Source organism: Musa acuminata, chromosome BXJ3-10 (genome assembly GCF_036884655.1).
Source record: "Musa acuminata AAA Group cultivar baxijiao chromosome BXJ3-10, Cavendish_Baxijiao_AAA, whole genome shotgun sequence".
In the NCBI taxonomy this organism is placed as follows: Eukaryota; Viridiplantae; Streptophyta; class Magnoliopsida; order Zingiberales; family Musaceae; genus Musa; species Musa acuminata.
The window spans coordinates 17,846,507-17,867,500 of record NC_088358.1 but is presented as its reverse complement, the minus strand read 5'-3'; the positions used below and the strand labels follow the sequence as shown (position 1 = coordinate 17,867,500).

Sequence of the window (20,994 nt, the reverse complement as noted above, 5' to 3'; positions counted from 1 at the left end):
TAGTTTATTTTATGAGAGATTTTATCAAACTTTTTCATGGATTATTATAATGAATTATTATAAATTGATAATTTAGGGTTCCTAATTAAGATATCTCATGGCTATATGCTTCCAATTTAATATATGTATCACTCCCTAGGACACTCAATCATTAAGGAACATGATCTTTCATTAGCATCATCATTTTTTAGTTTAATTCAGTGTAAAATAGTAGTTGTATTAATTATCATATGCATAATATATTTTGTGAACCATATTTCAAATGATATGATCATCATGAGCTCATCATGAGCTAAATATAAATTAATATATTTTATAAGCATAAAAATATATGAATTAAATAAAAATATCTTATATGCATATATAATTAATTGCGGTGTAAGAGTGCATGTGTTTTATATGATGTATGATGTGGAAATGCATGGATATGTTATGATATACAATGCATATATATGCTATGATGTGCAGTATGGAAGTACGCGTATGTATTATAACGTATGGTATGAGAGTATATATATATATTATAATATATGATATGAGAGTACACGTATACATTACGATATGTGGTATGAGGGTACACGTATATATTATGACATATGGTATTAGAGCACATGTATATATTATAACATGTAGTGTAGAAGTGTACATATATATTATGACATGCGGTGTAAAAGTATATGCATATTTTATGATAACGTATAATGTAGGAGTGCACATATATGTTATGATATGAGGTGTAGAAGTCCATGAATTTGTTATGCTTTCTACGTATGCATATAAGCATTCTGAATTATTTTGACGTAGTAGTTTTCTTCTTTATTTTGCATGTGTTATATTGTAGGATTATACTTGTTAAAAAAATCATAGGAAAAGATGTTTATTATTAATTATCTTATGATGATGAATTTAAAATATGGTATACATGATATGATGCATGCTCACTTGAATAAAGCTATAAAGACTTGTACTTATTAAATGATTACTCATTATGGATCATATTTTATAAGTAAAAATATTAGTACGGCACCCAAGTGATTAGGTAGAGAAGGAAGCATATGCAAGCTCATGCCACTACAAATATGAACGATGACGTATTAACATTTTGTATATATAAATTTTGAAAATGTTATATTTGGGTTTACTTTTGATTAGTATTATAATTATATACAAGTGTCAAAATCACAGTGTGCAAAGGAAATATTGTCGTTTTGTTTAGTACATTAGCATATTCTAATTTTAACATTGCCTACTTTCCGTTGCACTTCTATCGATAACAGTAATGTACAATGAAATGTGGCATTCCACTTAGTCTTGTATATAGGGTATGGATAGAACTAGGAGTAGGGTGCTACAAAGTTATGGTATTAGAGTCCAGGTCATAAGTCTTGTAAATTATCTATTTATGCAAAAACATATGGCACACTACTCAACTATCTTATAAATTTAATAATTGAGTTATATTGATTTTCTTATTATTATTTGATACTCTTATACTTGTCAACTAGGGTATAAACAACTTGGGATTAATAAGAAAGATATCATACGAACTAGAGAGTAAGTTAGTAGCTCTAGTAATGTTCGGGAGGAGACTACTGATAGTAGAAAGACATCCACATAGGTAGATCGAAGAGATATGATAACTAATAAGCTAACAAAATTAGTGGAGAGACAATCTCAATAATTGAAGTAGTTACTGGCTCGAGGAAGGAGACGATGCTAGAAGCAGCTTGAGGACAAGATGTTATAGAATCAGCAAGTGAAAGGTTTAAAAAGAACGATCTACTAATTTTTGAAGGTGATACAAATCTACTAATGGCTAAGAAGTGGATAAGAAGTATTAAGGGAATCTTTGAGTATACAAGGATTCCAAATGAAGCTAAATTTATTTATGCAATTTATATATTATGGAAAAATATCTATCACTGATATGATGCAAGAAGGGGGACTATAGGTGCTGAACAAATGACTTGGGAAAGATTCAAGAAAATCTTTTACCAAAAATATTTTAGTGGAACCCACCAATCAACCAAAATGATAGAATTTATTAACCACAAACAAAAAAGGTCAATTAGTAAAGGATTACATTAGAAAGTTTGAGAAGTTATTCTGATTTGCACCTCATATGTTTAGCACTAATGTCTTGACGGTGAATCAATTTCTACAAGGACTCATAGCAGAAATTTATTAGGATGTGAAGATGATGATGAATGCCCTAATTATTCTCTATTTCCTGATAGCGGAAAAGGTCTTGGAGGCAAAGAATATTGAGTAAAGAATTTTTCAAGCCCAACAAATATGATGTAGTCAAGATATGTTAAGAAAGTGTATCATTTTTTACAACAACCCCTCGTAACATATTTTGGGTAGCAAATAAAAATGGTTCCCAGGTCAAGGACAATAATAGAGGCAACCCAAATATTATACACAAGGAAAAGTGGGTTAGACATCTCAGTCTTCTCAACTAGCTCAGGCACATAGACCCATTTGTCTTGAATATGAAAAGCATCGTATAAGGGAATATCTTAAAGGTAAAGAGCTATGTTTTCGATGTGGAATACCAAGGCATTTAGTAATGAACTGTATAACAATCTCATCAAAACAAAGAATAGTACTAGGTAGAATTTTTGTGATGACCAAGATAGAAGCAAAGGCTAAGCCATCAGTAATCTAAGGTGAGATATTTATTTATACTATTTCCTTACATACATTAATTGATTTTGGCACCACATATTCTTTTGCATCACTAGCTTAAGTAGAGAAGCTAGGCAAACCATCTAAGGCACTAGATGTGATGTATTATATAATTATTCTATTAGAGGATATAAAATATTCAGGTCAAAGTTTGAGATCTTATCCGATTCAGATTGCTAACAAATAATTAATTATCGATCTAATAATATTGAACATACATGAAAGTAAGAAGACTTTTAAATAGTAGATGCATAAGATATTTGACAAATGTAATTAACACTAGAGTGAAACTGAAATTTAAGTTAGAGGATGTGTCAATTGTAAGCGAATTTCTTTAGATGTTTTTAGATGACCTTCCTAGATTGCCACTAGATAGGGAGATTGAATTTATCATACACTTAATACTTGGTACTAAATTTATTTCTAAAATATCTTATAAAATAGCTCTGGTAGAATTAAAAGAGTTAAAGATGCAATTACAATAGCTCCTTGCTAAAGGGTTCATTCGCCCTAGCTTTTCACCATAGAAAACACTAGTCCTATTTGTAAATAAAAAAATGAGTCATTATGATTGTGCATAGACTACATAGAGTTGAATAAGGGGATTATCAATAACAAATACCTACTCCCCATAATTAATGATTTATTTGATCAATTATAAGGTACATCATGTTGAATCTTGGATTTTGATGATAAAATCAATTGATGAGTTTATGATCTAATCCGCGTTTTAAGTAACGTAGGACTAACTTCGATCAGAAAAGGTAAATCGATTAAAGCAGGAGGAATCAGACATTGGGCCGAAGTGGAACATGTTAGAAGATTAGACGTCGAACTAGAGGATCAGTTGACGTATTGGCAGAAGGCTTCGTGTCATAAGTTCGAGCATCGGGCCAGAAGGATTGGACATTACGCCAAGGAGATTGGATATTGCAGAGGTCAACATGCTGATTGGGCAATACACCGCAAGAGAGGACGATGCGCCGAAAGGATCGAACGAAGCACCGAATGAATAAATGACATGCCAGACAATATAGGATTCATGCTTATAATTGTATGTGTATAGATCGAGTTAGTTAGGTCTAATTGAGTTGGTTTTGGGATGAAACAATGCTAATTCAAAATTCAATTAGGAGTCAATTGAGCCTGAATCAGGACTAAATTGAGCCTATTATTTGGCCCATTTAGTGTCCTATAGTAGGGTCTAGTAGTGGTACTGTCCAAACACAATCTCCTAGATTATGCCAAGTAGTGATATCGCCTAGACATAGTCTCCCAGACTATGTCAAGTGGTGGTACCATCAGTTTGAGGGGTGGTAATGCCCAGTGTCAAATTAACAAGCGGTGGTATCGCCCAATATTAGAAGTGGTATCTCTAGTACCCCGAAAACCTAGGATGAGACCATTTTGGCTTTAAATTTGAATCTATTTGGGGCATATAAATACCCCACTCATCCCTGCTTGGTTGAAACAAGAACTGAAACAAAAATAGTATGCAAACTCTATAGTATATCCTTGAGAATTCCCCTCTAGCTCTAAGTTTCAGTTTTAGTTTAAGAGAGGGGTGAGTGGCTTGTAAAGGTTAACTCATTAGAAAAGAGTTAATCTTTGCCCATTAGAAAGAAGGTCGGTAGTGGAAGTCGGTGGCCTTGAGTGAAGAGGAATCGGGAGTGGACGTAGTGTCATGGACTCAGCTGGTTTTGCCTAAGTCGTGCGGCACCCTTGCGTGTCTGTCCGCAAAAGTCAGCCTCCCCGAAGCCTCCCATTGTCCCTTACGACCAACAAAGAGAGAACGGGCTAGAGAGAACGCCTCAATCGGGATCCACAAGCAAACATCTCCGAAAACACTTCATAGACAATGCAAATTACAAACAGACTTTACAAGCTCTGAACAGTGGCACAACAAAGGGTAAAATGGTCCATTACAGACCGAGAATCTCTCGCACATGTCCACATGACACAACCTTTATTTACAAGCCTAAAGATGCCACCAACCCAACTAAAATGGGACTATCAAGACTTCGGCCGCCCCTCTACATGTTATACAAGGCATGAATATGCCAAAAGACACGGATATACATAAGCATTACATCAAACATCCTGTTTCGAAGTTTGTCCGTGACATTCTCCCCCACTTATTCCTTTGACATCCTCGTTGAAGCCTTTGTCGACACTACAACTCCTCGCCTTTGCTGAGTCTTCAATCTTCTGCTCTAGCTACAATGTGCCTCTTGGCTCCTTGCTGCTCTCCGCTGCTATTTTTGAGTAGTCGAACCTTTGATCCGCCATGTTGCTTCAACTCACCAATGACTCTGACTCTGGTGTGGGGTTGGCTAAGTTGTGTTGATACTTGTTGATTCCTGTGGATCCCCCAGATGAAGGAAAAGGCCATCCTTACTGCGCTAGTCTCTCAAATTCCTCATACTGCTTGAACTAGGTGGATGCTTGTTGGAGATTTTAACGAGCATCGTCTCGCAAACTACTGAAGTTTTGGGTCCTTCCTCCACAAAATTTGCTCATTGACTCTTCTTTCACTTAGTTGTCACATCCAAGTAGGTTCGCATCACTTCCGCTTTCGATTGACATTTCATTGGGAAATGAAGCGGACAATCTACTCTCAGTAGCACTGATCACCATTGGTGAGGATTTGATAACTATTATCTTTCATTATCTTCGAATAGTCTTTGAACTTATGTAGAGCTCCTCTGCTGGATAGATAAGAGAATTGGGATACTCGATTTCGCCCATTCTCTTAAGAGTTGAGAAGGCAAAGGTTACTTGACTTCGCTCGCCTCCTCGAGGTTGTACTCCATGCATCGAGCTGGTTACTGGCCTTCGCCTGCTCTTTGCTCATACTTCTGAAGCACTTGAAGTGTTTGCACTCCTTGCGTTGAGTTAGTTACTGTGATTCACCTTCTCAATGCCATCGAACTTCTAGAATGCCGAAAGTTTTCACCCCAACTTGGAGTAATTCTCTCATAGGTTTGGTCGCCTTTGGGATTGTACTGTCTTCTCCATCAGCCCTGTCGCCTACTCCACTGAGTAGCAAATGTATAGCACCACGTACTGCCTGCTTCGTTCCTTGGTTATGCACTCTTGCATGACCCGAAGTCCTTCACTTTCGGCTATCTTGATGAGAAGCTCATTGACACCGGTCTTACGAAGTTCCTTGGCCTCTGCCCTTCAGCCTTGTCTTGGTACTTGGAGATTGCCTCTGCATGCTCCACCTCCTCGGCCCCTTTCACGACCAAGCGCTCTCCCTCCATGAGAGCAAGGGATTAATGACTTTCACGGAAGTCCCGCCTCTGCGGTACCATGGCGCTGCCATGCCCATGGCCCTACTATCCGTCGCCTTGAATCTGCATCCCTTTTCTTCATGATCAGTAGATATGTCTCTGTGGCACTCCTCTGAGTCCACCTCCATTCTAACTGATGCTTGATTTTGGGTAGCTAAGTCTCTCTAGACTTGTCATCGCTTCCTCACCCCTTTCGACCCCTTGCTTCAACACCTATGTGTTCTCCAAGCAGCTCCCTCTGGTCGATGGAAAGACAGACTACAACTCACATGCATGGCCTCTGCCATCACGTTGTAGGGTTTGCACCGATTCTGTTCTCCTTAGCTTCCTTGGTAGCAATGTTCGCTTACTCGGCCTTGTCCTCTGACTTGCCGGGCTCCCTTAAGCGAATATGAGCTCTGGAGCAGTCCAACTCTCCAACTGCTTCGATCATACCTCTGCATGATCAAGTCCCTCCCATGGAACTCACTGGTACTTGCATTCGAACTTTTCCCTTAGTGGAACCCAGCCCCCATATGCTGATGACCAAGGCTTTCATCCGATGTAAAATTCGATGCACGCACGGAAGACCCGCCTCTACGGTACCATGGCCTTCACTCCTTGAATCCATAGCCCTTCTTGACGTCATGTTGTTCACCGAAGTGGAGCTTCCAGTAGCTCCCGATCATACCTCCGTATGATCTAGTCCCTCACGGGACTATGTCATGTGTATCGCATTGCCACGAACTGTTCCACCACGATCCGCTGCACCATGTCGCCTCCTGGTGACATTTTCATTGCATTATGATCCTTGTGAAATAAACTCGAATTGTGAACCCTCCATGTGTGGCCTCTGCCACTACATCGCAGGGTCTCTTCCACCTTCGATTTTGTTCGCTCCTTTGGCAATCGACCTTCATCCACCCACTCTTGGGCCACACCTAGATGAAGCACCGCTCTAGGATAGTCCGTCGCCTAGTAGCTCCCGAAGTCCACTGACTTCACTATAATTTGTGCACCATTGTTTGGATGCTGGGCCTCTGCCCCTACCAACACAATCTCCGCTACGCACCGCTTCCTTTATAGCAACTTGAACGACAACACTATGGCATATTCTTCAAGAGTACCCGCCTCTGCGTCCTCTTGCCCGTGCTAAGGCTTTCTGAACCCAACTTCGTCTCCGCAAATTGAGTCGCTTTAGTTCCTCCATCAAATACTTTTCCGAGATAAGGTGCATGTGCCCAGAAGCTCCCTTCGTCTTCGGCACCATACAAGATGAGTCCGCTCCGTCAGAATGAAGGACCCATGGAACAACATGATCCTACTCTTGCCTCTCCAAGAGTTCATGTCCTTGACCTTTGTCTAAGGAAAGCACTGTGCCTTTGCTCCATGTTCTAACTTCTATGCTGGCTCCCTTCATGTGGCTTGAGTACTTTGCCAAGTTACACCCAAGTTGCTCCGCTCCTCGTTTTTGCATTGAGTTGATGGTGGCCCTCGTGCCCACCATTCCACGGGTCAGCCCTCCCTTGAGTCCGATCTCCACATCGACTCCAAGTGTGCCTTCATTTAAGTTGCTTTGGGTCGCTCCCCCACTTGATCTCGCAATGCATCCACCAATGCATTCTCTCGAGCGAGATCATGCGACGACTCCTCGCCGCTTACTCAGTCCATCGAGCTTCGTGGAGTTATTGTTTGTTGAGGTACTCCTCCTCGACATGTAAGGTTCGTCTCACATGATTCTCCCTCTGGAGAGTCGGGACTTATCCCTCCTGGATAACTGTCTCATTGGAGCAACATCTCTCTTCGTTTCGGAGACCACCATCCCCTTGGACTACTCCGATTTGCTGAACAAACTGTGCATTGTTCTGCCTCCTGCAAACGCACTTGCTAGATTGCGACTCCACGTCAATACAGCCCCCGCTGCACCACTTAAGGCCTAGCAACATGCTGAACTCGTTGCACACTTCAGCCTCCTACGGACGTATCCTTCACATACCGAAGAGAAAGTTTCAATGCTCCATGGCGCCGAGTTTCGGTCGCCTTGGGATGGCCACGAACATTCCATCGTCCGCATACAAATCCATGCATGAGTACCAAATTCTTCGAATTAGTAATTCCCCTCACCTCTGTGAGCTTTGCATAACTCTTTTGGTCGTTGAGCAACTCATTCCACCTTACATTATCTCATCCTTTACCAAGCGCCTCGCTTGCCTTGAGCACCATCAAGTATAATTGTCAACGTTGAGCCGTAGCTCAAACTCAGCCATCCCAACCTTTGTGCGCTCCACATTCTTCCAAGCTTGCATGTTCTTATAGTGCCTCTTACGCGAAGGGTTGGCCATTCCTTTGAATGCCAATCTCAGATGCCCGCTCCTCTGAGCGACTCCTTTTCCCTACATCTCCATGCCCGTTTTCCCCCAAAAGGTTGCGCGTGTGCTGACTGCCCTCAACGCAGCCCCGCTAGGTCCCCCACGTTTGCATGCTAAGTGTTTCTATGAGTGCTTGTCCCGCTCTGATACCATCTGTCATGGACTTAGCTGGTTTTGCCTAAGTCGTGCAGCACCCTTGCATGTCCGTCCGCAAAGGTCAGCCTCCCCGAAGCCCCCCATTGTCCCTTAAGACCAACAAAGAAAGAACGGGCTAGAGAGAACGCCTCAATCGGGATCCACAAGCAAATATCTCCGAAAACACTTCATAGTCAATGCAAATTACAAACAGACTTTACAAGCTTTGAACAGTGGCACAACAAAGGGTAAAATGATCCATTACAGACCGAGAATCTCTCGCACGCGTCCACATGACACAACCTTTATTTACAAGCCTAAAGAGGCTACCAACCCAACTAATATGGGACTATCAAGCCTTCGGTCGCCCCTCTACATGCTGTACAAGGCATGAACATGCCAAAAGACACGGACATACATAAGCATTACATCAAACATCCTGTTTCGAAGTTTGTCCGTGATAGTAGGTCGGGATGACCAAACCACTATAAAAGTCGGTTTGTAATTTCTTTCATGCTTTTCATTTATATTACAAACTGATTTACTTACTACTTTCACTATATGCTTATTAACGCACTCTAAGTCAAGCTCATTTTTTATATCAGCCTTTATCGAATAAGATTTTTGAATCGACATTGTTTTTATCGATAGCACTAATTCAGCCCCCCCAGTCCTAACATTTGATATTAGAGTCACGTTTTTCTCTATTTGGTTTAACACCTAAGAAAGATGACTTTTTCTGGCTTTTAAGAGGGTCACTCTAGTGACTTGGGATGAAATCAAGGTGACTTGGGATGAAATGAGTGCATCCAAAGACGAGGAGTAAACCAACAAAGAAGAGGTGACGAACTATGCCTTGGTAGCTTTCGACAATGAGATAAGTGACTCAACCAAAATCCTTTTACCTTACTATAAAATTACTTGATGCATTTCATGAGTTCTTTTAAAATTAGTTAGTAAGAAATAAAAAAAATAAAAAAATATTACTTCCCTTTCTAGTGATTTTAATTATTTTTTAAAAAATAATTAATGAGCATCTGGATGTTAATTCCTTACACTTAGTATGAAAAATTATATTCACTTATAAAGAAAAATATATTACTACAACAAATAATAACAAAAGAAATACCATTGGAATTAAATAATTGTTAATAAATTAAATCTTTTGTTTGAAGATGTTTTAATATGTCATACTATGGACAATAACCTATGGGTATTTTATGCGTATAAATTTTGAAAATATTATATTTGGGTTTATTTTTGGTTAGATGTTATAATTAGGTACATGTGTTAAAATCATAAGGAAAATCCTATCATTTTGTTGAACACATTAACATATTTTAATTTTAAGATTATCTACCTTTTGTTGTACTCCTATCAATAACAGTAATATACTTTGAAATATGACATCCTACTTAATCATATATGTAGAGTATAGATGGAACTAGAAGAGAATGTTACATCTTCGTATATACAAGTTAGGACGTGAAATAATGTTTTTTGTGAAGAGAAAATGTTTGATTGGATATTGAATTAAAATACTTTATATGCACTTTTAATTCTTTTGGATTCTTTGAGACCATTAGTGGCTCTATTTATCATGTAATCTTTGGGATTTAGGAGTTTAAAGATGATTGATGCAAAGGCCAAAATAATTACTGTAGTATCTTAGTTTAGAGTACGATTAATTTATAAGGATTTGATGAAGGTATTCATGTTAATTTGGGTTTAAATATTTTGAACTAATTATTTGAGCTCAATGAAATGGATGGATCAATTATTTTATTAAATTGGATCATAAAAATAATATTAAAATTGACCTAATATTTATGCACGATCATATGCTTAAGTAGGATAGAGTTATTTATGAATAAGACCATACGATACGTCACGATGTGTAGCTAGTACTAGATTACATATCACATGTAGGTTATTTGTAAACATGATTTGAGTTACATCTCATATGTATCATATTAAAGTTGATTTTTGATTATGTCTTAGTGTTGATGAGAATATCAAACTCTTAAGCAAGAAAGATTATAATGTAATTTAGTCCTACATGAGCAATAAGTAAATATTTTATTTAATTTATAATGATTTGATGAGTGTAATATAACTTGGGATTAAACATACTAAGATAATGATTCAAGATCAACAAATTTAAAGGTCAATTATTTCATCAGAAGATTCCTATCTTAGATTATGAATTCTCACCATCAAATTTTTTGATGGGCTTTCTTCACCAAGATTAAAGATGTTCTGCTATATGGAAGAATATTCCTAGATGATGAGCAACAAGCACAAAAGCCACTACCAGAATAGCATAAAAGATATCCAAAGCATAGTACTACTATCCATTCAGCTTTGATCGAGATAAATTCGTTGATGCCTTCCTTGAAACAATTGGCCACAACAAACTTTGATGTCAAAATAATACTAAGATGTAGTTTACATGGAGGTGAATTGTGTTGGCCAATCAATCGCAGATTACATACAAAACATCTAAACATCAAGAAATCTCATGCAAAATCCACCAAAAACATGCAACACAGGTCAGCTACAACCTCACTCCTCTGTTCCTTCTCTTCGCAGACACCCGAACCTTAGAAACCTCTATTATTGTAGCAGGGAGAAAGCAGTGCCGCTAGTAGAGCTGCTCTCTTCTGTCTCGCCACCACCTCCACCTGCACCATAACAGAAGCTCTGCTTCAGTATCTGTTGTTGACTTGAGAACGAAGCAAATGAGATAACCCTTTTAAAGATCTTATTACGAGCTGGTCTCAACTCAATTAATGGAGGGAGGAAAGACGGATACCAGAAGTAGTCCCACCGAGGGTGGACTTTGGACATGCGGTTCTCGCCGTAAGGGAACTCGGACTCGGCACGACGGGCGTTGCGAAAGGCGCAGCAGCCGACGGAGTAGATGCCGATAAGAAACATGAGGATGATGACATTGAGGACGGAGAGCTTGTGCCAGTCCCTCCGCACCTGCTCCAGCACGCCGGCCTTGCACGAGTCGCAACCGTAGCAGAGGACGTCGGCCGCGTTGTTCCACCGGTAGCAGTCCTCGTCTTGCGCCGCCATCGCCGACCCTGCGGCGTAGGTGCACGATGTTGGCGGCTTGCAGCAGCCCGACTGCAGGCAATTGCACGGATCAGCTTCGCATGATGCGGTGATGCTGGGGTTAGTAGGTGATGTTGGCGAGAGGCGTCACCTGAATCGGGGAGAGGTCCCTTTGGAGGTAGTCCAGCGGCGTCCAAGGAGCCATCTTGGCGCAGGTTTTGGAGCCCACGACGCACGCCAAGGCCGCCTTCCAGTAGCCCGGCTCCGTGATCCTATGCCGGAGCCAGCCGGAGTAGTGGTCGAGGCGGTACTCGTGGTAGACGCGGCCGGGGACGTCGACCGCGCCGCCGCCGCCGGTGACGGCGAAGCCGAAGGCGGTGAGGCCGAGGAGGGCGGCGATGAGGAACAGCATGACGAGGAGGTAGAGCCACAGCGCCCAGGCCACGTTGAAGCAGGCGCCCACGAACCCGGCGAGCGAGACGAGCAGCACCACGAAGCCCAGCACCAGGAGCGGCGTCTGCAGCGACGACTCGCACGTCGCGGAGCTCCGGGCCAGCCACAGCCCGCCGCCGATGATGGGGATCGACGCCAGCAGCGTCAACAGGTTGAGGTAACCGATCAGGGTGTTGCTGAAGCGATACATCTCGCCGTCTGCTTTCCTTGCGCTGCTTGCCGCGTTCAAACGGTGGAGTGTGGGTGTCGGAGAGGGATGGCTTTTCCTCTTTCTCCGTGGCTCATTCTTTCTTTCGATTCTTTTGAGCTCTGAGGCAGCTCAGACTCAGAGAGCGCCATAATAATGCTGAGTTCTTTATAGAAACAAGACAGCCTTTCTTTTTCGCTCCTGTGGTGATGACTTGCTGCTGGTTTCGTGCCAAGAAAGCATGCTAGTGTTTGAACAGCCGAGGGAAGGGTGGTCGTGGAAATCTTTTTCTTACATGTTAAGAAACAAGGAAGGGGACTGTCCTTTTTACCAGAACACTTAGTCTTGAGGCTTGCTGGCGAGGATTCCTCCTCTCTTCTTTTCTTTGCGCAGGGATAAGGCTTTAAGGGACAGCATTGCTGATCATGGTATTATAGCTGGAGAACTTTGTTTGCTAGTAGAGAGTAGCGTGTGATACACATATCTGGAGGCAGTACAAGAGACTCTACTCTACTAGTTCGTGGTCTCAAGGTGTGTCCAATGTTCCCTCATTGTAAGGTCGAATTATATTTCTACTAATAATCTAATTTAGTCAGTCGAAGTGTGAGATATAAGGGATTAAAGGAGTCCACTATTATTAATAGTATCATTTTTCTCAGCGAGTTGAATCTTGACATGCATACATCTCGCAATCATTCAAAATTTTGAACCTTTGTTGTCGCTTGCCTATGGGTTAATTACCACAGCAATTCAATATAAATCTCAAGTACAGAAAAAAGCAAATGAATTGAAGGTCTTTTAAAAACAGGCTCATGGTAGGGTTGTAAAGTGCAAGATGTTGTATTACGTACAAAGTAATAAAGGAGCATGAAATAGTGTATTGGTACATGCATTTGTCTGCCATTTAACCCTACAATGGACAATGGAGATGCTTGGATAGGAAGTTAGTAGTCTCTTTTTTTTATTCTTTAATATAAATTTATATTAGTGTTATTTTTTATCAATAGAGAATCAACATATAAAGTTTAGTTAGCTTCGATACGAGACATGAGATATCTCTTATATGCATAGGGAGAATTTTTCCTTATTAAGTTACTAGATATTCTACTTGATATTTTGTAAACGATAATGATTGTAAAATCAATATCGTATGAAATAGTCTCTTAGATATATTTTTATTCTAAACGAACTAAATCGAATTTACTAGATATTCTACTCATTTTTTTTTCTTTTCTTTTAGACGTGACAAGACGATAAATCAGATCAATTTCCGATTGAGAATCAAAATTAACGGTGTGGTTTATTATCATTGGTTCACACTCCAGTTTCACATGGCTTTAGGACTAGGATTCGAAAGTAAGAATAATCTGAGTCGCCTCCTCTCACTAGTGAAAACAGTCTTCCTATGTATTACTTCAAATAGCGTAATGATCAATAAGATAAGACAGTTCTTTGCGGAAAGCTACTGATGGTTCCAATCATAATAATTATGGGCCATTCCATCCGGTCGAAACATTACAAGATAACCGCTGTTTTTGGAAGATGTTTGGTAGCTTGTGACTCTCCATGCATATGTTGTCCACATGCATATCAAATCATGCGTTTGTTGGCCAATCAATTAAACGGGCATCAAGTTGCATCTCAGGAGGACCTTCCTTGGATTAAAGACAACAAGCTACTAAATAAAATTAAAGGTCGAAAAATATGGAATGATCAATGAAATCGATTCACGAATTTCTCTCAACCATCACACTCTCTACAAATACATCATCTTCATAACTTGATTGGGACAATAGTTTATGTCAACATGATAATGATAAGCTAACTCGTTTGTCAAAGATCAATGGTTTAAAATCTTATTTAATATATATTATCATGTTTAATATAAATTTTTAATTTTAAAAATTCTTTATTCTTCTCTACTGTCGATTTCTTGAGATTTTTCAACACGCTGATAGCGTCTATGTTTGTGATGCTAACTCTTAACAAAAACAAAGACCATATCAGTTATATCCTTATCTCGTTGGACTGACAACCACATCCATCACTCGACCATTTCTCCAATCGCTTGCAATTAGTCCAAATCCAGCTTCATGTCTTTTTACTCGAAAGATACACTTCACACTCGACTTGCACATCAAACATCATTGTGCTTATTGTTGCTACAGATACACACTTCACGTCTGTTTCGATACAGGTTGTCGGTGATCTTATGTAGACTAGTGGCTGATCCCAGAGGAAGAGCGAACGTTCCTCCGCTTACCCCGCGTTGACGTACCGGCAATCCTTTCTGACCTCGCCTTTGTTCCCCGTCAGCGGATTGTTCTCCGACAGCAGCAGCAGCGCCTTGGAGAACTGGTCGTAGAAGTAGCTGTTATCAGCCGCCATCAACTTCACAAACTGAGCGGTGGACGGGTAGGAGACCAGCTGCTGGTCCACCTTGAGCAGCCCCTTGTGGTGCAACAGGTTCTTGTAGTACATGTTGTCGATGATCATCGGCGTCTCCCGGTCGTTCCTCGAGTACAGCACCGCCTCCGGGTCGGGGTTCGGAGACGGGCATCGGCCGAGCAGGTACTTGGCGTACTCGGGGTCGATGGTCGGGTCGACGGTTGGGTAGAGTCGTCCCACGAGGTTGACACAGTGCACTCGGCCGACGGAGTGAGCTCCTGCGACGACCAAGAGGAACGACGTGAAGACTTCTCAAGGGACGAAGATCAGCGAGGCCGTGAAGCTGTCGCACCTAAAAGAGCCACTGTTCGTTCTGCATCGATTCCTATGGATCTGAACCGAGAGAGCACGAGGGAGATGGAGTCGTTGTGGTTGGGGATGTCCTTGTCTATCACGTCGGCGTGGCTTTCCTTGCTATCTCGTCTGCCGGTCCTCATCGGAATGAATGGTCCTCCCAGCTATCGGCATTGACCGGAGAAAGCATCAGTAGTAGAAGAGATCGACGACGGCGACCTCAGCAAAGCATGCAGGAAAGATATTTAGGACGAAACAGGCGTACCATGACGACACCTTCTCTTGCAGAGAGAGCGATGATATCTGCACAGGAGACGGTGGCGGGGCATTCCTTCTCGAGCGCCTCCTTGATGGGGGCGACGTACTTAAAGTTCCTCATCCCGAAGCTCCGGTCGGCCGACTGCTCCGAGATCAATGAGTCGGTCGTTTCCAGCAAAAGCGACGCATCGCAAGACTGCGCTTACGAATTCAAGGTCATAAAAAGAACCATTTCATCATACGTGTTTCTGCGATTGAACCGAGGCGGGAAGGAAGACTGACCTCGACCATGCAGTCATGGAAGAGATTCCTGACCCAGGAGACGGCTGTGTTGCCATGCTCGTTGTAGAGCTTCACAACCTCGCGCTTGACGATCTCCTCGGCCCGGGGGCAGCTCTTGGAGTAGTAATTCAGTTTCAAGCCACCACCCTCTCCTGCAAAAACCACACAACTTGAGCTGGTTCAGAATTGATAAGGGTGATGAAACCAGTGCTGAGAGCTGACCTCTGAGTAAAGCACTCAAGCAGACGAGGATTAAGAAAGCAGTCATCGGTGTCGCTCCCAACGCCATCTTTCTCCGGCTTCTTTAGGCAGATGAAGAGGGCCTGATTCCTTGCAGATGGATTTATAATAGATGGAAATAAGATAAGCTGGAGTGGTGGGAATCCAGTGAGTCCCACGAGCAGTGACGAAGCCTTATCTGGACACGGCAGCCATGGCTCCATTGGTTCGTCTCCGGATCGCCGTGATTCCTTCGGAACAATACAAAAAGCAATGTATGGCGACACGCAAGGCCACGAGCTGCCCTCGCCGACACTCTCAAAACTACTATTCGATCCAACCATTCCTAGAGAAGAAAATAATCTCACTCTCTATAGCATGCAGCGTTGTCAGAGATGAGAACTCTCTGTGAACAGATTTATGGTGTTGCTTATGCGCTGTCTCTGTAGTTTGGGAGTCCATCGACTTCGTGGGCTTGCCGGTCGTTCGCAGGTTGCTTTCATCTTTTTCTTGGTGGGGGGTCCTGTGTCAGAGATAATTAACGGTGGCGCCGCAGAGTTTGGCGAGATGGCGATGGTGACGGGCACAACTCCCGTTGTGCCATACGCACTTCCTGCACTTCTTTCTACAGTGACCGGGTTGCGCGTGAGTGACACGCACGAATCTTAATGTTGTCAACATGTGGTGGCTGATGCGAGAAGAAGACATCTTATGGCTTTGGGGATACAGAATGCTGGATCAAAAAAAGGCTCATGGCGTTGGATCAAACGTAACAGTTGCCGCCATTCATTATTGGAAAAAAAAAAAAAACAAAGTGCAAGCTTTTTAAAAACCAAATTGAAAAAAAAATCTCGCTTATAAAAAATTAAGGGCTCAAAAACAACATATTTTTCACATCTAAAAGATTTGTCTGATGATTCACCAAAGATTGCAAATTCAAAATATCATTCAATATATTTTTACAACTAAAATATTGATAAAATGATGGTGTATCAGACCTAATTACTAAGACTAGAGATTCGAAATCTCATTCGATGTATTATTTTATACATTAAATATTAATTTGATGATGATAAATAATTTAGTGAGTAAAAACTTTATCATATCACAGCAAAAATGCAAAAAAAAAAAAAAAGGAAGAGAGATAAACTATTCATAAGAACTAAAGCAGAGTAACATGACACAAAACTCCTTAAAAAACATACATCTTAAAACCAGGATTTATGCTCGTAGAATCTTTTGGTTTTACTTAGAAAAATATAAAGCTTGATCCAGTGCATGATGCAGAAGATAATACCAAGTATAAGATCAACAAGATTAAGTGACTACCACTTTGAAACTTTGCAAGGAAAACGGTACTGGTGGAATCTGTCCACCATCTAATGCTGAATGAATCAGACAAACAAGCAATGATTGAGAGGGAAAACGCAACAGGTAAAGGACAAGTGAACACAAGGTCAAGATTAAGAATGATGTTAAGGAAGCATAGAATAAAGTGATTAGCGCATATGATGAGATCTGATTCAAGTTACATATCTCACAAGGGAAAAGTAATAGACATCAGAGGCAATTAACCTCAGGAAACCATATCATTCCTATGTTGATATTGAAATGGAAGAGTGCAGTGTGGGGATGTGCAACAACAGGTGTTGGAAATAGATTAGATAGAAAAAGACATGCAAAATCCTAGCACTTACATCATCATCTTCATTATGAGGTATAATCTAATAAATTGTTATCTTCCAAGCCCAAGGCATATCAACGACTACATCATGTGGGCTCAGCACTTGACATGTTAAAAGTTTTGCACAACAATGTAAATCTAAATGCAGATATACACAAAACTAATATTTACAAGTAACTAACCAATCTTTTCAAAACTATACAGAGATTTGTTTGTGAATCTGAGGCCTTTTGATGATGTGAGGATACGGTATATGGTTGGGGAAGAGAATGGGGCTGCAGATTGGATAGCCAAGCATATTAGAACCTCACGCTCAACTATTTTGTGGAAAGGAAACCTTCTTACCGAGTTTTGTAATCTCATTACCTCTTATATAAGAGGGAACACCCTATCTTCTACTTTTGATTAATTAGATCTGGTTTGTTTTGAAAAAAAATATATACTTAAATATACTGGATTGCCTAGCTAGTAAAAAGACTTGTATCAATCTATTGTAAGATCCAAGATCAAATTACCCCTCACTATTTGAATCCTGCACTCACCACGTATCCTTATTTATGTCTTTGAAGATGATGACCAATTTATCTAATATAAAGTTATTCTTCTATGTCATAATTCCAAGAAGGATATGCCCAGGGAAAGATTAATGACATGCTTGACTAAATAATTGAATGTTGCTCCATAAATATGAACAGAAGAAACATCTTTACGGAATTCTTTCTATTTATACAAAATTAACAAGAAGAAAGGATAGCTGGTATTATGTTTTCATTCTAAGAAATTATTTGCCACAAAACAGACACTACATATAGTTTTGCTCGCACAAAAATTTGTCTTGAATCCAAGATATAAATCAAATTAACTGTACTTCAGATTTGAGAACAGGGTCAGCAGATATTAACTTAAACAGTAATTTTTTTTATCATGCATGACTGGATTGAACAATGCACATAGCCCTACAATGTGTAGGATTTTAGGAAGAAACAAACCTGCAATGTTCGACCAAGCATTTCATCAAACAGGTAACGGATCCACCGGCAGACACTCACCGCCTAACCTCAGCTTCCTTTATTCCGAAGCGATCTCATCGTCGAGATGAATATCATACCGGCGTAACGGTGGAGGCCGGTCTGGTGTCGATTGTTTTCAGGGTAACGGCCCACTAGTTCTGGTACTGCAGCTCCATGAGGCGGCGATAAGGTCGGCCAGGACGACTGCACGCCGCGGCCCGTCTATGCCTCGGGCGGGTAAGCCGCAGGAGAATGGCAACCGCCGTCCCTCGATTTACTACCGCGTGGCTGCGCAGGGTTCTGAGACAAAATCGATATCTACGGACCATTCGATGGCATCAAAGCGGTCGCGAATATGGCCCAAAGAACCTGATTGGGCTTGGGCTTGCACCATACGCTGACAGAAGAGAGACCAATAAGAGCACCTACACGATCTGATTTTGACCCGAGTCAACGATGGGTCTCGGCAAATCGATTCAACAGTAGACCACCCGTATTGATCCGACCTGTTTCAAGTTAGTATATGATATGACTAGAGCTCTTCACAGGCACATATACTAAAGCATCAAACTCAAATAGGAAGACAGACAAGGACCCAACATTACTGCATAGGTTTCATTCCAAGTCTCGCTGCCATTGCCTACTCAATTCCATGACAGTCTAATTAAGAATAATAGAGCTGAGCCCCATTTGTGTTCCCTCATTAAACAAGATTTTGGTGCGGAGACATGTGGGGATGGTCCACTTTGTGCCTGGCGAAAGCAACGCAAGAGAACTACTTAGTGTCATTCCCACCCCTGTCCAGCCTTGCTGGGGAACACATAGGTTGGACGAGTTAGAATTTTATTTCATAGTGCTTTTATTCAACCCAAAAAAAGGAAATTATTATGTTTTCTGCGGGTTGGGTTTATATCGATGTTAGCATTATTTTTTATTATTATTATTATTATTATTATTATTATTATTATTATTATTATTATTTATTAAAAAAATAATTAATGCTTTTATGCAATCAATTTCTATATATCTCGTCACATAAAAGAAAATTGAAATGTTTATGGAATAAAAAAAAAGGAAAAGAAACAATAAGAAGGCCATATCTTATCCTATCTTCTGCAGGTACGCTAACAGCTCGTCGAGCACAGACCTTAGAGCTCATAAAGCGTACACGATACACTGCCATTGCTGCCTCCCTCTCCCACTCTGTCCGTCGGCCATTCGCTATCAGGGATCCAAAGCTCAGGGGATCATGAAGCCCGGCGGCGTCAAAGTCTCCTCCAGCCCTGGGAGAGAGAAGCTGCCCCCGCCCCCTGGCCTCGCCCGCCTGCTCTACGGCAAAGCCGTGGGTAGCCGGAGCCGCGGTCGCTCCGCCTCCACCGTAGCTCGGTCCAGCCCCATGTTCGCGTCACGGAGCAGGAGCCGCAGCCGCTCGTCCTCGGCGGCCGCTGCTGCGGCGAAGGAGGGAGGGGAGCCCTCCTCGCCCAAGGTCACCTGCATCGGCCAAGTCCGCATACGGAACAAGAGGTCGGCAAAGCCGAATAAGCCTCAGCCCAAGAAGACGAGGAGCAAGTCGTCTCTGATGCCGTGCCGGTGCCTCCACAAGTCTCTACTCTGCGGCCTGTTCCCCGTTCGGAAGAGGCCGACCGGCCGCGGAGGTGGAGGGAGAGGCAGCGGAGGCCGGCGGTCGTTGTGGCCGAGATGGTCTCGCGTCCGATCTGGCGAAAGCGGTGGGTACCAGCAACAGAAGCCGGATCCGGTTAAGCCTTCACCGCAGCCGGAGCTCATCACAGGCGTAAGGGTATCAAAGAGAGAAGAGGACGGAGACGACAAGGATGAGGATGACGAGGAGGCAGCTCGGCACGGGGAGAAGACGAAGGTTTTCGAGCCACTGGCGACAGCGACGCCGCCAAAGAATGCACTCCTACTGATGAGATGCCGGTCAGCACCGCACAACCGGTCTTCCTCGCTGGCCACCTCCCAGATCACGGTGTCCCCCTTGCTGTCGCCTGATTCCCCGGCTGCTTCGCCACTGGAGGAGGTCTCTGGAGGGAAAGCGCGAGACCAGGAGCTGCTGCAGCAGCAAGAGCAGAGAACGTCAAGCAGCGGAGAGGCGCTCGTCCATGAGGAGGAGGAGGAGGAGGAGGAGGAGGAGGAGCAAGGGGACGAAGCCAAGGGATCGGAGTCGCGGCGGCCGCTGGTGTTGCCGCGGAGCAAGTCGGAGCCGGCGCGGAGGGCAGCGGCGAAGCTGGCGGTCCCGGAGGCCTCGTACTGCTTCTGGACCAGCCGCTGCCAGCGACGCCACTTCGTCCCCGCTCACGAGGAGCGGGCCCCACCCACCCTCACTGATGTTTAGTGCTCCTCCTCTGATTGGATTTGCTTTGCCTTCAGCTGTCGCATGTATTAGTGTGGTTTCCGAGAGAGAAAGAGCGAAGAGAGAGAGAGAGGTGCGGGTGGAATCTGCAGGTTTCCCATGACCTTTCGGGACGGAAGTGGAAGAAGAGCCACTCATGTAGCTATGGCAAGAAGAAGAAGCTACCTGAGGCCGTACTTCTCGAAAACAGTAATACGCCTCAGCTGTCTGCCACTGTCATATGACATCAGGTCGAGTCATCTCCCGAGGCTCCGC

The 20,994-nt window shown here is 42.4% G+C and overlaps 3 protein-coding genes across 3 annotated transcripts; 1 reads left to right on the top strand and 2 right to left on the bottom strand.

Annotated features, from left to right (window-relative positions):
- Positions 1–10,827: 10,827 nt before the first annotated feature.
- Positions 10,828–12,570, bottom strand: LOC103978204 (tetraspanin-6). The gene is made up of 3 exons (XM_009393917.3): positions 11,685–12,570; positions 11,286–11,605; positions 10,828–11,154 (listed from the first exon to the last, which is right to left on the bottom strand). Exons 1-3 carry the CDS (start codon positions 12,174–12,176, stop codon positions 11,115–11,117), a joined length of 852 nt encoding a protein of 283 aa, XP_009392192.2. The 5' UTR covers positions 12,177–12,570; the 3' UTR covers positions 10,828–11,114.
- A 1,677-nt stretch (positions 12,571–14,247) lies between these two features.
- LOC135650456 (peroxidase 21-like) lies at positions 14,248–15,835 on the bottom strand. The gene is made up of 5 exons (XM_065169801.1): positions 15,678–15,835; positions 15,456–15,607; positions 15,181–15,369; positions 14,914–15,079; positions 14,248–14,839 (listed from the first exon to the last, which is right to left on the bottom strand). Exons 1-5 carry the CDS (start codon positions 15,742–15,744, stop codon positions 14,433–14,435), a joined length of 981 nt encoding a protein of 326 aa, XP_065025873.1. The 5' UTR covers positions 15,745–15,835; the 3' UTR covers positions 14,248–14,432.
- A 3,782-nt stretch (positions 15,836–19,617) lies between these two features.
- On the top strand, positions 19,618–20,721 carry LOC135650610 (uncharacterized). The gene has a single exon (XM_065170091.1). It carries the CDS (start codon positions 19,618–19,620, stop codon positions 20,719–20,721), a length of 1,104 nt encoding a protein of 367 aa, XP_065026163.1.
- Positions 20,722–20,994: the final 273 nt, after the last annotated feature.

Bases quoted from the DNA above. Each gene is read 5' to 3' on its own strand.
- LOC103978204 (XM_009393917.3), bottom strand. From the start codon at position 12,176: ATGTATCGCTTCAGCAACACCCTGATCGGTTACCTCAACCTGTTGACG. The intron at 11,606-11,684 runs GTGACGCCTCTC...AATTGCCTGCAG, and splicing joins GGGACCTCTCCCCGATTCAG to TCGGGCTGCTGCAAGCCGCC. The intron at 11,155-11,285 runs GTATCCGTCTTT...GTTATGGTGCAG, and splicing joins CCTCGGTGGGACTACTTCTG to GTGGAGGTGGTGGCGAGACA.
- LOC135650456 (XM_065169801.1), bottom strand. From the start codon at position 15,744: ATGGCGTTGGGAGCGACACCGATGACTGCTTTCTTAATCCTCGTCTGC. The intron at 15,370-15,455 runs GTCAGTCTTCCT...TCGTAAGCGCAG, and splicing joins TCCATGACTGCATGGTCGAG to TCTTGCGATGCGTCGCTTTT. The intron at 15,080-15,180 runs GTACGCCTGTTT...CAATGCCGATAG, and splicing joins CAAGAGAAGGTGTCGTCATG to CTGGGAGGACCATTCATTCC.
- LOC135650610 (XM_065170091.1), top strand. From the start codon at position 19,618: ATGAAGCCCGGCGGCGTCAAAGTCTCCTCCAGCCCTGGGAGAGAGAAG.